The sequence below is a fragment of the Peromyscus eremicus genome, chromosome 20 (genome assembly GCF_949786415.1).
Source record: "Peromyscus eremicus chromosome 20, PerEre_H2_v1, whole genome shotgun sequence".
NCBI classification, from domain to species: Eukaryota; Metazoa; Chordata; class Mammalia; order Rodentia; family Cricetidae; genus Peromyscus; species Peromyscus eremicus.
In genome coordinates this window covers 4,721,005-4,736,129 of record NC_081436.1, presented here as the reverse complement: position 1 = coordinate 4,736,129, position 15,125 = coordinate 4,721,005, and the positions used below count along the sequence as shown (strand labels likewise).

The following is a 15,125-nucleotide window of genomic DNA, read 5'->3' as shown; positions in this document are numbered from 1 at the left end:
CCGATATTCCTGGCCTAGGAGACACCTGCACTCATGTGCATTTACCCAACATACAGACCCACACATTGTGGTGGTTTGAATGAGAATGGCCCCCATAGGCTCATTATATTTGAATACTTGGTACCCAAGTGGTGGAACTATGTAGGGTCTCTTTCTCTGTCCTACCAGCCAGCTCTCCAATAACCACACAGAGACATTATTAATTATGAAAGCTTGGCCAATAGCTTAGGCTTCTTTCTAACTAGCTCTTATAACTTAAATTAACCCATTTTTATTAATTTATGTGTTGTCATATGGCTCATGGCTTGTTATCTCATCTCCTACATGTCATGCTTCCTCTGCATCAGTCTGGCAAGCCCTTTCTTCTCAGAGTTCTTTCTGCCCCCCAAATCCTGCCTAGTTATTGGCCATTCACCTTTTTATTAAACTAATCCAAGTGACACATCTTCATAGTGTACAAAAGATTATTCCACAACAGAACTGTTTGGGAAGGATTAGGTATGGCCTCGTTGGAGGAAATGTGTCACTAGGGGTGGACTTTGAGATTTCAAAATGCCCAGGTCATTCCCTCTTTATCTGCTTCCTGCTTATGAATCAGATGTAAGTTCTCATCGTCTGCTCTACAGCCATGCCTGCCAGCCGGCGGCCATGCTCCTCACCATGATGGTCATGGACTCACCCTCTGAACTCCCTAATAAACTTTTTCTATGAGTTGCTTCGGTTATAATGCCTTATCACTTCCATTTAAAAAGTAACTAAGATGTAAATTGGTACCAGGAAGAGGGTTATTGCTGTGACAGACCTAACAGTGCTGTATTTGGAGGAATGTGGAAGACTTTGGGACTTTGGGCTAAGAAATGGTTGAATGCTGTAATTGGGGCTTAACAGTCAATAGTACTGAGAGCAATTTGGACTATGGAGGCCCAGCTCAAAAGGTTTAAGAGAGAAACAATAGTAATTATTGGGCTAGACTCTCTTCTTGGGATATTTTGGTTAAGAATGTGGCTGTTTTTTTATTTTTATTTTTTGTAAGAATTCACCTGAGGCTAAATTGAAGAGTTTTGAACTAATTTCGTTGGCAGAGGCGATTTCAAGACAGCCCAATACTGACTTTGTCGCTTGGTTATTAGTGATCATTCTCATGCAGGTCTACATTGGAAAGGAGCAAATGGGTCAAAAAGAGATTCAAAATGTGCAATTTGAGAAAAAGAGCACCAGGAAATTTAATGTTGGAGCCAAAGCTTGTGCTGGAGGACAGAAGGAGAAAGAAAGTAGAAAGTAGAAAGAAGGGTGTAGCTGGAGTTTTCCTGCCTGGCCCACGGTCAGGACAAATCTGTTACCCGCCAGTCCCACAGCCGCTCAGACCCGACCAAGTAACACAGAGACTTACATTGCTTACAAACTGTATGGCCGTAGCAGGCTTCTTGCTAACTGTTCTTATATCTTAAAGTAATCCATTTCTATAAATCTATACCTTGCCACGTGGCTTGTGGCTTACCGGCATCTTCACATGCTGCTTGTCATGGCGGTAGCTGGCAGTGTCTCTCACTCAGCCTTCCACTTCCCAGAATTCTCTTCTCTACTTGTCCCACCTATCCTTCCTGCTTGGCTACTGGCCAGTCAGTGTTTTATTTACTGACCAATCAGAGCAACATATTTGACATACAGAACATCCCACAGCAGAAGGGAGTGTCCTCAGGCCAAGACCCCCATTCAGCTCATTCTGCAACTGTAAAGAGAAAACTTATCCAACAAAGGGAAGCAACCAATCAAAGCTTATGCAAATAGAATTGGGGAGGGGGCAGTTCCATCCCAAACAGACAGCCTAACAGGCAACATCAGCCACATGGTTCTTTCTTTCCTTTTTTCCTTTTTTTTTTTTTTTTTTTTTTTTGGAGGTGGGGGGCTGGAGACAGTTTTTGTGTAATCCTGGCTGTCCCAGAACTCATTCTCTATAGACCAGGCTGACCTTGAACTCAAGAGACCTGCCTGCCTCAGACTCTGGAGTGCTGGGATAAAAGGCTTGCGCCACCACCATCCCCTGGCTGGTTCTTTCTTGAAGGATATAGGAGTGTTGAAGAACAGAGGAGTAAAGAGATTGTAGAATCCTCTTCCACCGTCAAGGAAACCACCAAAGCCAGGTGTGTGACAGGGAGTCCCTGCCTGCAGGCCAGAATAGGCCATTTCATGAGCTGTGAAAGTGAAGCCTGGATTGCATCGGAGACCCCAAGATGTTGAGGCTGCTATAGTTGTGAGATATCTGCCAAAGAGAACTTCCAACAGGGGAGTGGGACCAGCCTAAGAGAGAAAGATGTGTTGTAGGCAGCAAAGCTGGAAAGAATGAGCCATGGGGGCTGTTGACATAGACATGGAGTTCCAGGTTTTGGAGTTCGCCCTGCTGGGTTTTCTGTTTTGTTTGATCCAGTATTTCCTCACTACATCTCATTATTCTTTTGGAATGGTAATGTATATTTTGTGCCATTGTACACACACACACACACACACACACACACACTCATGCTCTCATAATTAAAAAAAAAAATTTTTAAATAAATTAGGAAAAGGGACTTGTGATAAAGTATGCCAGACTGATTAAGGGAGATGAATTTGTGGGGTGGGGGAAGATTCCTCTCTTCTAAAAAAAAAAAAAAAATCTCATGGCTCTCAGAGGTTGTACAAGAGTGATAGAGGCTTTGGGTTGATTTAGATCAATCTTTTTTTTTTTTAAATCAAATCTCAACCATGGGAAATGATCTCTCTCTCTCTCTCTCTCTCTCTCTCTCTGTGTGTGTGTGTGTGTGTGTGTGTGTGTGTGTGTGTATGTGTAATGCTGAGTGCTGGGGACTAAACCAAGGATCTTGTGTGTGGTATTGCTAGCACTCTACTACCGACCTACACCCTAGCCCAGAATGTTTCTTTTCTTTCTTTCTTTCTTTCTTTCTTTCTTTCTTTCTTTCTTTCTTTCTTTCTTTCTTGTTATATTTCTTTATTTAATGTATATGAGTGACCTGTCTTCAGGGACACCAGAAGAGGAAATCAGATCCCATTATAGATTATTATGTTATAGAAGGTTGTAAGCCACCATGTGGTTGCTGGGAATTGAACTCAGGACCTCTAGAAGAGCAGTCAGTGCTCTTAACTGCTGAGCCATCTCTCCAGCCCCAAAATGTTTTTTTTTTTTTTTTTAAAGATTTATTTATTTATTATGTATACAGCATGTATGACTGCAGGCCAGAAGAGGGCACCAGATCTCATTACAGATGGTTGTGAGCCACCATGTGGTTGCTGGGAATTGAACTCGGGACCTCTGGAAGAGCAGTCAGTGCTCTTAACCCCTGAGCCATCTCTCCAGCCCCCCAAAATGTTTCTTAAAGAATGATCTGAGCCAAGTGATAGTGTCACACACCTTTAACTCCAACACTCCAGAGACAGAGGCAGGTGGATTTCTGAGTTTAAGACCAGCCTGGTCTACAGTATGAGTTCCAGGACAGCCAGGACTACACAGAGAAACTCCATCTTGAAAAACCAAAAACAAAACGACAAAAAAAACAACAACAACAACAACAACAACCAAGAGGAATCAGACCCCTGGCTGTATAGATGGGACGGATGTGTGCACTGGCCCACACCCCCATCATGCAGTTCCATACCTTGCCAGATTTTCTGTTTGTCAGCTCAGATTTTGTATTTATGATCTAGACCTTTTCTCTTATAACCTATAGAAGGCTTTTTTGGACCACCAGCTCCTAAATCATGACATGGAAACTTCTTCTTCTTCTTTTTTTTTTTTTTTAATTTATTTATTTTGGGTTTTTCCGAGGCAGGGTTTCTTCATATAGTTTTGGTACCTATCCTAGATCTTTCTCTATAGCCCAGGCTGGCCTCGAACTCACAGAGATCCACCTGCCTCTGCCTCCCGAGTGCTGGGATTAAAGGCGTGCACCACCACCGCCCGGCTGGAAACTTCTTATAATTATGAAAGCTTGGCCTTATCTTAGGCTTGTTCCTAACTAGTTCTTATAATTTAAATTAACCCATGTTATTTTAATCTACGTTCTTTTATGTCACTTGATTACTGCACTGCCCATCCGGCTTCCTCCGAGTCTGGCTGGCAACTCTGCCTTTCTTCTTCCCACAGTTCTCTCTGTCCTGAAGTCCTGTCTACACTTCCTACCTACCTATTGGCCGTTCAGCTCTTTATTATACCAGCAATATATTTTCACACAGTGTACAGGAATATTCCAAACCAGTAACCTGGCTTTTTCCTCATTCTGGCCTTCTATCAGTCCCTAGTGAACCTTGCCAAGCCCTTTCCGATCTCCGGACTCTGGATTTATTGTTTCCTTTATCCAAGATAACTCTTTTTCCCTTCCCAGTTCTCTTCTGTCTGGCTCCAGTGGCCCAGGATGACCTTGAACTTCTGATCTTTTCCTCCCTTTATCTCCTGGTTCAAATGTTACAGCTCAGAGGAGTCTTCCCCCACTACCTTATCTAAAGCAACCTATTTTTTAATGTTTAAATTATTTATTTATGTATTGTGTGTGTGTGTGTGTGTGTGTGTGTGTGTGTGTGTGTGTATCTAGGTATATTCCTGGCATTATAAAGTATGGAGGTCAGAGGACAACTGGCAGGAACAGGTCTCTCCTTCTGTCGCGTGGGTGTTGGGGCCCAAACTCAAGTCATCCCACTTGGTGGCAAGTGCCTTTACTTGCTAGGCCATTTTGCCAACCCAGGCAGCCTGTTTTTTCTCATGTTATCAGAAGCCACCATACTTATAATTAGCTTGTTTACATTCATTTGTTGGCCTTCTCCATATAGACTTCTCTGGAGAAAGAATCGTGTTTGTCTTGAACAGAGTGATTTTCTTAGCTTGTAACCTGGTGCCCAATCCATGAGGACAAATATTTACAAACATAGTAAGAAAAACACAGCCATCATTAATATAATCAAAAGATCTAGGTTCTGAGTCTATTAGTCTGTTGTCCAGAGCTATACTTCACTTTGCCTCATCTCGTAGTCCAATGGTTTTTTTTTAACCCTGTGATGGGGATCAAATCCAGGGCCTAGTACATGCTAAGTAAACACTCCACTGTTGTTGAGCTAAAGACCAGCCCTCCAGACCCTACTTTTTTTTTGTTTCAAGTCAGGGTTCTGCTCTGTAGCCCAGGCTAGTCAGAACTGTGCTATGTAGTCTGGGCTATCTTCGAACTCCCCAAGGTCCTCCTGCTTCTGATTCTCACAGGCACTCCTTGTTATGGAATTTAAGTAGACTTTTCATCTACAGCCTAGAGATGTGGAGAACCGATGTGAGCCATGTTTATTTCTTTTGAGACAAGGTCTCACTGTGAACCCAGGCTGGCCTCTAGTGCTGAACTACAGAAGTACAGTACACCTGGCCTGAAGTGAACTTGAAAAGGCAAAACATCAGGAACTGGAGAGATGGCTCAGTAGTTAAGGGCACCTGTTGCTCTTGCAGAGGACTTGGCTTGAGTTCTGAGCACCTATATGGTGGCTTACAACTACCTGTAACTCAAATCCTAGGGGAATCCAGTGCCCTCTTCCAGCCTGGCCTTCCTTGGGCACATGCACACTTTGTTTTGAGAAAGGGTCTTACTGTGTGACTGTAGCTGGCATGGGCTATGTAGACAGGGCTGGCTTCAAACTTACATGTCCAACAAAAGTAAATCTTTTTTCCTCCGGAGACAGGGTTTCTCTGTGTAACAATCCTGGCTGTCCTGCAACTCACTTTCTAGACCAGGCTGGCCCGGAACTCACATCTGCCTGCCTCTGCCTCACCAGTGCTGGGATTAAAGTTGTGAGCCACCACCACCTGGCTACAAGCCAATCTTTTTTGACATGGTCTACATAGTGAATTCCAAGCCAGCTAGGGCTATAAAAAAAGAAAGAAAGGAAGGAAGGAAGGAAGGAAGAAAGAAAGGAAGAAAAGACAGGCAAAGTGTATCAAAACAAGCAGTGATAAGAACTGTATAGTGTAAGTTCAAGCAAAACCAGAAAAAATTTAAAAGACCTCTTAGTAAAAGTGGTTGAGCCCAGTAGCAACCTGTGACCTGTTTCCTAATCCATAGAAAGCACAATAACGTTTTTTTTTTTTCCTTTTGTGACTAGATCTTCCTAGGTAGCCTAGGCTAGCTCAGCACTCACATTGACTAAATCTTCTCTATTAATTAGGCTCTTTTGATTGGCTTACTGAGGACAAGAGGCTGAACCTGACTTGGGGTACAGGTTGTGACCTCCAAGTTTGATAACACTATCTCTCCAGACCCCTATTTACTTCTTATACCCAACTGAGATATCTTCCAACCCCTCAAAGGGATTTCTGCCTCCTCTGAGTTTCAAAAGCACTGCTGAGCAGCAAACATCCATGTTGTATACTGTCATAATACTCTCTGTGCTGGTCTAAACTGTTTTCCCACCTTATAGTGAATGCTTCAAATTACAAGCATGTACCAAGTCCTTTTCTTTAAATGATGATATCAAAAACTTCCTGTTTAGATTATCCTCATTTTCATATTATATTTGTTTCAGCCAAAGAGTGCCTGCTTGGTTTGCATGAGGCCCTGAGTTTCATTCTCAGTACCAATAAAAAGACAAAGAAGAGCTGGGAACGTAGCTCTGTTGTTAGAATGGTTGCCTAAAAGCTGATACAAGGACCTGGGAAGTACAAAAAAAAAAAAAAAACCGAAACACACACACACACACACACACACACACACAATTATAAATATGACTCTGCCTTCCTTTTTGTTGTTTTTTGTTTTGTTTGTTTGTGTTTTTTGAGACAGAGTTTCTCTGTGTAACAACTCTGGCTGTCCTAGAACTCACTGTGTAAACCAGGCTGACCTCAAACTCACACGAGATTCACCTGCCCTTCCAAGTGCTGGGATCAAAGGCGTGCACCCTGCTGCCCGGTGACTCCGCCTTCCTTATTTAAGGTTTTCATTCTGAACACATGAACACAGTAGCATACAGCAAGCTGTCGGTTGGGCGTGGCTTGTGGACCAGGTGGCGGAGAGGAGGAAGCTAGTCTTAGCAACATACTGACAGAAGTAGCAGCAGGGAGATGCTCCTCGGTGATTATTACTTTGTATCATTATTGAGTTTATGTAATGTATCAACATTCTCTCCCTAGTTTATGTGGACCCAAGGCCATGCTTTTCCATTGTCCTGGAGTACGGGTGGAGGTTGGGGCTCAAGTCAAGAAACCTCTTGGGTGTGGCGTTGCCTCTGGCTGCCTGAGTCACAGTGACCTAACACCGGGCACAGCTCCCTCCACTAATTGTCAGAACAAACTGACAAACCTGGGAATGCTAGGGATGCCCGGCAGTCACTTCCTGTTTGTTGCATTTTTTGAGTCTTAGCTCCAAGGTGATGGCAAGGGCAGAGTTCACACGGCTCAGCTTGGCTCTCCTGGAGGAAGAACTCCTTGTCGGTGGTGCCATCTGCAGGGCATTAAGGAATTTGCTAGGCATTTTATGGGATTGGGATGGGTCAGTGCCATCTTAGGCTAAAATATTCTTCCTGCCTTCCTCCATTAACTCTTTAACTCTGAGTCTCTACCCTGGATCACAGCATGGATTCCCCCTAAGGCTGAAAGACCGATATTCCCTCTGCTCTCTTAACAGGCAGTATTTAAGGCAGATCACAAAGCTGTGGTATCATTGCCTTTCTTCCAATTAAATCTGTTATCTGCAAGATGAAGAACCACCTGGAGTCTTCCCAATTTAATACTGACCTCAAGAAGGTGAAGAATGCTAAGCTCTGAATGCATTTTAATATTGTGTTTTCTGTTGTTGTGGTTTTTTTTTTTCCCGTTGTTTTTTTGTTTTTTGTTTTTTTCCCCTGAGACAAGGTTTCTCTGTGTGGCTTTGGAGCCTGCCCTGGAACTAGCTCTGAAGACCAGGAAGGCCTCGAACTCACAGAGATCTACCTGGCTCTGCCTCCCGAGTACCTGGATTAAAGGCTTGTGCCACCACCGTCCTACCTGTTGTTTTTTGTTTGTTTTGTTTTGGCAAATATTTCGGCTAATGAGATGTCAAGTTAGATCACCTAAGTTTGATCCCCAGAATCCATATGGTGGAAGGAGGGAACCATCTCCTGCTCCTGAGCTTCCAGGGCCTAACAGGGTCTGTCCCTACCTATTAACTCCTACGAACAAGGCGTTATGAGAACCTGTAGTGTAAATGAATAAACGGGCCCAGAAGGTCTTGGGCTTCGTGACAGAACAAGAGTCAAGTCTCTCTGATCCCTAGGGATAGGCCTTTGGGACTCACCTTCTCTGATCCCTAGGGATAGGCCTTTGAGACTCACCTTCTCTAGAAGTGCTTATGGAGGACCAGGGCTGTAAGGAGAATGTGTGTGTTTTATAAAATGTTGACGTTTATGTTGACTAAACAATAAAGATCCTAAGATGGCCACATGCAGTTGTACTTGCCTGTAATGCTAACGTTTGGGAAGCTGAGTCAGAAGGATAAAGTTAAAGATCAGCCTGGGACACCTATGGAAACCTGTCTGAAAAAAAGAGCTGGCCTAAGAGGGAGTCATCCTGATTTCTTCATTTTGGAGCCTTCTGTAGGACCACAGGCTTTACCAGGTACTGCACCTTGAACAACTTCTGATCCCCCTGCCTCCACCCTGTGAGTGCTGAGAGTATAGGCCTCAGCCCCCATGCCGCGTGGAGCGCAGAGCTTGGGATCGAACTCAGGGCTTCATGCATGCTCGGCAAACACCTACCAAACCGAGCTACAAACACAGCCCCTGCAATCCCTAAATTTGTTGTTTTGAGACAGGCTCTGTGCAGTCCTGTCTGTCCTGGAACTCAGTGTGAAAGAGGCCTACCTTGAAATCAGAAATTCACCTGCCTCTGCCTTTTGCGTGCTGAGATTAAAGGTTTGCACCACCATGCCTGACACAATCTCTCTTGTAAAAAGATGTGGATGTGTGCTCATACGAAAGTGTGAGCATGTGTGTGGAGGCCAGAAGTCAACTTCAGTGTTTTCACTTGTCCACCTCGTTTTGGGTTTTGTAGATTTTGATTGTATGTAAGAGGGTCATGTGAGTGCTGGTATCAGAAGTCTGAGGAGTCAGTCCTCCCTGGAGCTGCAGTTAGCCAACAAATGTGGCGGCTTGGGTGAACTTGGGTCCCCTGAATAAGCACTATCCTCATCTCTGTAGCCCCTACCTTGGTTGTTGTGATAGGACCTCACTGGGATGCAGGGCTTGATTAGAGCAGACTTGCTGCTTCTCAAGCACACTTTTTTTTTTTTTGGTTTTTCGAGACAGGGTTTCTCTGTGTAGCTTTGCGCCTTTCCTGGAACTCACTTGGTAGCCCAGGCTGGCCTCGAACTCACAGAGATCCGCCTGGCTCTGCCTCCCGAGTGCTGGGATTAAAGGCGTGCGCCACCATCGCCCGGCTCAAGCACACTCTTGAGGGGCACTCTTCCTCAGCTTACTCAGCCACCGTACCTAGTTTGTGTGGTTGTTTTGCATTTTTTTCTTGGGACAGGGTCTTCTGTAGCTCAGGCTAGCCTTGTATTCCTGATCCTCCAGCTTTTACTTCCAGCAGAGGTGTAGGTCTTTAACCCCACACTCTGGAGGTAGAAACAGCCCTGGGCTACATACTGAGTGGACAGCAAGACCAGCATGGCAATGAGACCATCTCAAAGTGAAAGAGGAGTTAACACCTTTGCCCAGCATGTCTGAGGCCTGCCTCTTGCTCCATCTCAAGTCCAAATATCCTCATGCTTAGTGGTGTAAATTGAGTCCCAACACTGACAAATGTTCCCAGTACCTGCATCGCAACCCTTAGTCCAGTAGACTGGACTATGTATTCTTTGGTTCTTTCTTGGTGGGAGATGACCACTGTTAAATTTCACCTCTGGAGACTTTGGCACCAAGCATTGAACACATCTTAAGTTGTTCCGCATGTCATAATCCAAAAAGAGCCGTCACATCACCCTCAAAATTATTTTCAATACACACACCTCCCAGTACTGTGGAGCTCTGGCTGGCCCGTAACTGTTTCTTCATCCTAAGTGCAGGTATTAAAAGTATGCACCGGGCCAGCCTCAAGGATCACTCGACATTTTGGTAGTGTGGGGTCTGGGTCACTAACATGTCCTATGGACTTTCCTAAGCATCTTGACTAAAGGTAGGAAATGCTGTTCATTGGCCAGTGCTCCCCTAGCATACAAGCAGCACTGAATCACCTGAGTGGTGACCTATTACTACCCTAGGGCATCAAAATTGCAGAATTAGTTAGAGGCTAGTGTGGGACACAGGATACTCAAACCCAACAAAAAAGTATACAGAAACCAATTTTCTTAAAGCTTTTACTTTGAGACATCATGGAAAACACATACAGGGACACATGGAGAAGACATGATCACAGAATTGAAAGGTAACACAATCAGAAGCATCAGTGCTGCCTGTCAGCTAAGGTTGAAGTTCTGGGAGTTTGACATGATCCAGGGGTTTACAGGATGGATTAGTATTCCTCTCCTTCTTCCTCACCCTCTCCTTCAACAGAATCCACACCCACTTCCTCATAATCCTTCTCCAGGGCAGCCATGTCCTCACGGGCCTCAGAGAACTCCCCCTCCTCCATGCCCTCACCCACATACCAGTGCACAAAGGCACGCTTGGCATACATCAGATCAAACTTGTGATCTAGGCGAGCCCAGGCCTCAGCAATGGCTGTGGTGTTGCTCAGCATGCACACAGCCCTCTGGACCTTGGCCAGATCTCCACCAGGTACCACAGTGGGAGGCTGGTAATTAATGCCAACCTTGAAACCAGTGGGGCACCAATCTACAAACTGGATACTGCGCTTGGTCTTGATGGTGGCAATGGCAGCATTGACATCTTTGGGAACCACATCACCACGGTACAGCAGGCAGCAGGCCATGTATTTACCATGGCGAGGGTCGCATTTCACCATCTGGTTGGCTGGCTCAAAGCAGGCATTGGTGATCTCTGCTACAGAAAGCTGCTCATGGTAGGCTTTCTCAGCAGAGATGACAGGGGCATAGGTGGCCAGAGGGAAGTGGATGCGAGGGTAGGGCACCAGGTTGGTCTGGAATTCTGTCAGGTCAACATTCAGGGCCCCATCAAATCTGAGGGAAGCAGTGATGGAAGACACAATCTGGCTAATAAGGCGGTTAAGGTTAGTGTAGGTTGGGCGCTCAATGTCGAGGTTTCTACGACAGATGTCATAGATGGCCTCGTTGTCTACCATGAAGGCACAATCAGAGTGCTCCAGGGTGGTGTGGGTGGTGAGGATGGAATTGTAGGGCTCAACCACAGCAGTGGAAACCTGGGGGGCTGGGTAGATGGAGAACTCCAGCTTGGACTTCTTTCCATAATCAACAGAGAGCCGCTCCATCAGCAGGGAGGTGAACCCAGAGCCAGTACCCCCGCCAAAGCTGTGGAAAACCAAGAAGCCCTGAAGACCTGTGCACTGGTCAGCCTGTAAGAAGAGAAAAGAAAATGTATTGTGGTATTGGCAAGCACACTCAACACCAGAACCCTCTCACTGCATTTTAAATGTACCCATCTATGGCACTTACCAGCTTGCGGATTCGGTCCAAGACAAGGTCAATGATCTCCTTGCCAATGGTGTAGTGGCCCCGGGCATAGTTATTGGCAGCATCTTCCTTGCCTGTGATGAGCTGCTCAGGGTGGAAGAGCTGGCGGTAGGTCCCAGTGCGAACTTCATCTGGAAAAGGAGAAGCGGTCAGCCATCCACCAACAATCCGCACATGCTCACTCACTGTTCGGTGTCTGAAGAAGAGACTGAGTCTGTGACCAGGACAGAATGCCTCAGGGAAGCTCCTGGTCCACTTACCGATAACCGTGGGTTCCAGGTCTACGAACACGGCCCTGGGCACATGCTTGCCAGCGCCTGTCTCACTGAAGAAGGTGTTGAAGGAGTCATCTCCTCCCCCAATGGTCTTGTCACTCGGCATCTGGCCGTCAGGCTGGATGCCATGTTCCAGGCAGTAGAGTTCCCAGCAGGCATTGCCGATCTGGACACCAGCCTGGCCAACGTGGATGGAGATGCACTCACGCTGTGGAATGAAAGGAAGGTGGGGGGAAAAAATTAGCGATGCCAAAAGCAGCTGGTGTTCTAGCTCATAGGCACAATGTGACAAATCCTTAAAACTCGCAAGCATTTATTTAAAAAAAAAAAAAAAAAGCCAATCTCTTTTTCACACCTAGGAGTTCTTAGTCATACTTCCTCTTTTTGAAAAAGATACCCCTCCGTCCTCAGAGTTCCACTTCTGCTCTGTGTCCACATTTTCAGACAACTCTGGGCAGAGGAAGCAGGTGGCTGCGCAGTGAGGGGAGATGTCTCGCTGCAGCAGGGACAAGGGGCAGGGCTCTGCCGAACCAGACAAACGAGCCATTATGAGAGCATGCACCCAGGCGCCCGGGATGCTGCTGGTAGGCGCCGAGCTCAGCTCCTCCACATCTGTTCCGGTCCAGCAGGAGACTATCAACCGCCCAGATCCGATTTCTGTTTCCCTGAAAACCCTTCAATGTCGCCACCTGGCCCCACATAAATTCCTAACTCGAGACAGTTGCGACTCCATGCTGTTGGTAAGTTGCGTATTGTGGAGTACAGTTGAGGAATCCTTCCCCATATTCCTCATTCCTTCCATTAAAAGCAAAAGGAAGGTCGAGGCTGAGGTTGTTTGTACCTCGGTAGCAGGGAGCTGGCTTAGAATGCGAGGGCCTGGGTTTGTCCCTCCACCCCCCTCCCCCCAAAATACACAGGTCCAAGGAGACACACCCTAAACGAAGGAAACCCGCAGTGCCTCAGCGCGCACGCGCACACTGCAGAGGCGGTTCCCGCCGCTCACAGGCGGGAACCTAACGGTCGCGCATGCGTCCTTTGTCCTCGGCGCCTTCCCGCCCCCGCCTTTTCGCGCTAAAGAGGAAGTGAGGGCGGGGAAAGGCTCTGTGCTCGCGCCCGAGAAGCGGAGCGCGAGGGGAGGATGGGGGAAGGGCCCGCGGGCGGGAAGGCTGTGGTCGGAAAGCGCCATGCTGCAGGTCCTGCGCAGGGCGTGGACGGATGCAGACCGGAGTCCAGGAGGACCCGGGGGGCCCCTTCCCCCACGCCAGACCCCGGCGTCGCCCGGCAGCCTGGGCCCCAGGCTCTCCGGCTCGCACACGCCTGGGCCCCGGGGGTCCCCAGCGAGCCGCCCTCCGGTGCGCTCCTCCCGCTCCCCTCCCCACCACGCCCGATGCGCTCGCTCACCATGGTAGCTACGGGTTAGAAGGCGAGGGTGACAGAAGCAGAACACCGGGTCCCGGTTACCGTTCCCGACAGCTAAGAGTCGAGGTAAGTAACGCAATGAGGCGGAGGCGGCGGCTCCGGCGCCTCTTAAGTAGCCGCCGGGGCGGGGCGGGCGCGGCCGGGTGGCCACGGTCCCGCCCCCGGCCAGCCGCGTCCATTGGGCGGCCGGCCTGAGCGCCGCAGAGGCGGGCTCGGCTCGCAGCCTCCTCCCCGCGGGGCGGGGCCGCCGCCGGGGCTGCGGACCGGGGCGCGCCGCTGCAATGCGGAGCGGGAGCGGGCGGGCGCTGCGGCAGGGGAACGGGCCCGGGAGCCCGGGGAGGCTGCTCGTGCGGTCTGGGCGAACCCCGGACGTGAGAGGTCCGCAGGTGTTAAAGGTGAAGCACCCTAAAAATGCAGAAACGTGTGGTCCCGATAGCTCAGCCCATTATATTCGTGTGGCCACACGGGATGCGTGAGTTTTGCCTTTTCTCCTCGCTCCCTTTAAAGGCTGTGCATTCCCTACTTACCTGCTACTGTGAGAGCCCCTTATAAAGCCCAACAGCAGTACTTGGTATATTGTAGTGGCTCGTTCTCGAAACTAAAGGTAGCCAAGTGCTGGAAGCAGCTTGAATCATCCAAATGTTAAAATAAGGACCGACTAGGCCCCATCTTTAGCCTTAAGCTACCAACTTGATGGAGAAGCCCTAAATAAGGGCTCTTTCAAAAGATTTTTACAACATTTCAAATGGTAGCTAAATTTGAAGGAGTGAGGAACTAGAAGGAAAATGTCTCACCGAATGTAGAGCGAGGATTTCTTGTGCTATACAAATTTTCTTAAAGGATTGCTTGGCGTTGTGTTGAGTGCTATGATGACCAGATTATAATCAATAAACTACTACCGACCATAGGAATTCATAACGTGGTTAGGGCTAACATGTGGCTTTAAAATCGCCCTCACAGAACAGATTGCAATTACTAAACTATTCAAAATGTCTTCCTGGCAGTGGCAGCCGGGAACACAGCCTCTGCAGGCCCGACAACTCCCCCTTTCAGAGCCTCAGGCGCCTCTTAGTCAGGTGCCCCGGGATTCTTGACACAGTGCAGCCCAGGCGAATTCCAAGAGTCCCAGTAAAGGAATGCCTCAGCTAGTTAGTTAGGAGAAAGAGCAGACACCTGATCTGAGGTGGCTAGTGTTAGAAGAGGAAGGCCCCACGTGCCTCAGCAGCAACTATGTAGGTAATTTCGGGGGCCTTTGGAGTTACATTGTTTAAAAGAGGTGATCTGAAAAAAAAAAAAAAAAAGCAAGGAAAAAAAAGAGGTGATCTGGGCTGAGGAAATCGCTCAGTTAGGATCCGAGTTTGATTCTCCAGAACCCGAGGGAGAGAAAAAAAAAAACCCGTCCTGGTGGCTTCTGCTTGTGTTGTCTGTGCTGCAGAACTGGCAGACCCCTGAAGCTTAGTGGCTAGCCAGGCTGGCCTTTCTGGGCTAATTCCAGGTCAGTGAAACCATGTATCAAAAGCAAACAAGGGGGAACAAAATACACCCACCCATAAATATGTAAATATGATAAATTTAAAACAAAACCACAAAACCCTAAAACTTGATCACATGCATGCTCATACACGTGCGCTCACCCATGTGCCCATGTAGGTGATGCTCAGCCTTAATCTTGTCCCACTAGCTCTTATAACTTAAATTAGCCTGTTTCTCTTCATCTACGATTTGCCTTGGGTTTTTTTTTTTTTTTTTACCTTTCTCCCCTTCTGTATGTCCTACTCTGTGTCTGGCTGGCCCTGGACGGCCCCCTCTCTTTCTTCACCCTCCTCTC

The 15,125-nt window shown here is 47.4% G+C and overlaps 2 protein-coding genes across 9 annotated transcripts in view; one reads left to right on the top strand and one right to left on the bottom strand.

Annotated features, from left to right (window-relative positions):
- Nucleotides 1-15,125, top strand: part of LOC131896659 (uncharacterized proline-rich protein-like) — a 24,562-nt gene that overhangs the window by 3,954 nt on the left and 5,483 nt on the right. Inside the window, exon 1 of one of the 6 annotated variants that reach the window (XM_059247410.1) lies at nucleotides 12,352-12,618. The exons of 1 other annotated variant lie outside the window; for it this stretch is intronic. In XM_059247410.1, the coding sequence (XP_059103393.1) occupies nucleotides 12,367-12,618 (252 nt within the window). In that variant the 5' untranslated portion in view covers nucleotides 12,352-12,366. Of the gene's footprint in view, nucleotides 1-12,351; nucleotides 12,619-13,003; nucleotides 13,364-13,671; nucleotides 13,693-15,125 lie in introns of those variants that run through there. 4 more of the 6 variants (XR_009375487.1, XM_059247409.1, XR_009375486.1 and 1 more) reach the window with 4 other exon arrangements.
- The window catches only part of Tuba1b (tubulin alpha 1b), a 26,993-nt gene continuing 22,203 nt past the window's right edge, over nucleotides 10,336-15,125 (bottom strand). Inside the window, exons 1-4 of one of the 3 annotated variants that reach the window (XM_059247401.1) lie at nucleotides 13,280-13,412; nucleotides 11,864-12,086; nucleotides 11,586-11,734; nucleotides 10,336-11,485 (exon numbers count right to left, since the gene is read on the bottom strand). In XM_059247401.1, the coding sequence (XP_059103384.1) occupies nucleotides 10,505-11,485; nucleotides 11,586-11,734; nucleotides 11,864-12,086; nucleotides 13,280-13,282 (1,356 nt within the window). In that variant the 5' untranslated portion in view covers nucleotides 13,283-13,412 and the 3' untranslated portion in view covers nucleotides 10,336-10,504. Of the gene's footprint in view, nucleotides 11,486-11,585; nucleotides 11,735-11,863; nucleotides 12,087-12,233; nucleotides 12,358-13,279; nucleotides 13,413-15,125 lie in introns of those variants that run through there. The other 2 variants (XM_059247403.1, XM_059247402.1) reach the window with 2 other exon arrangements.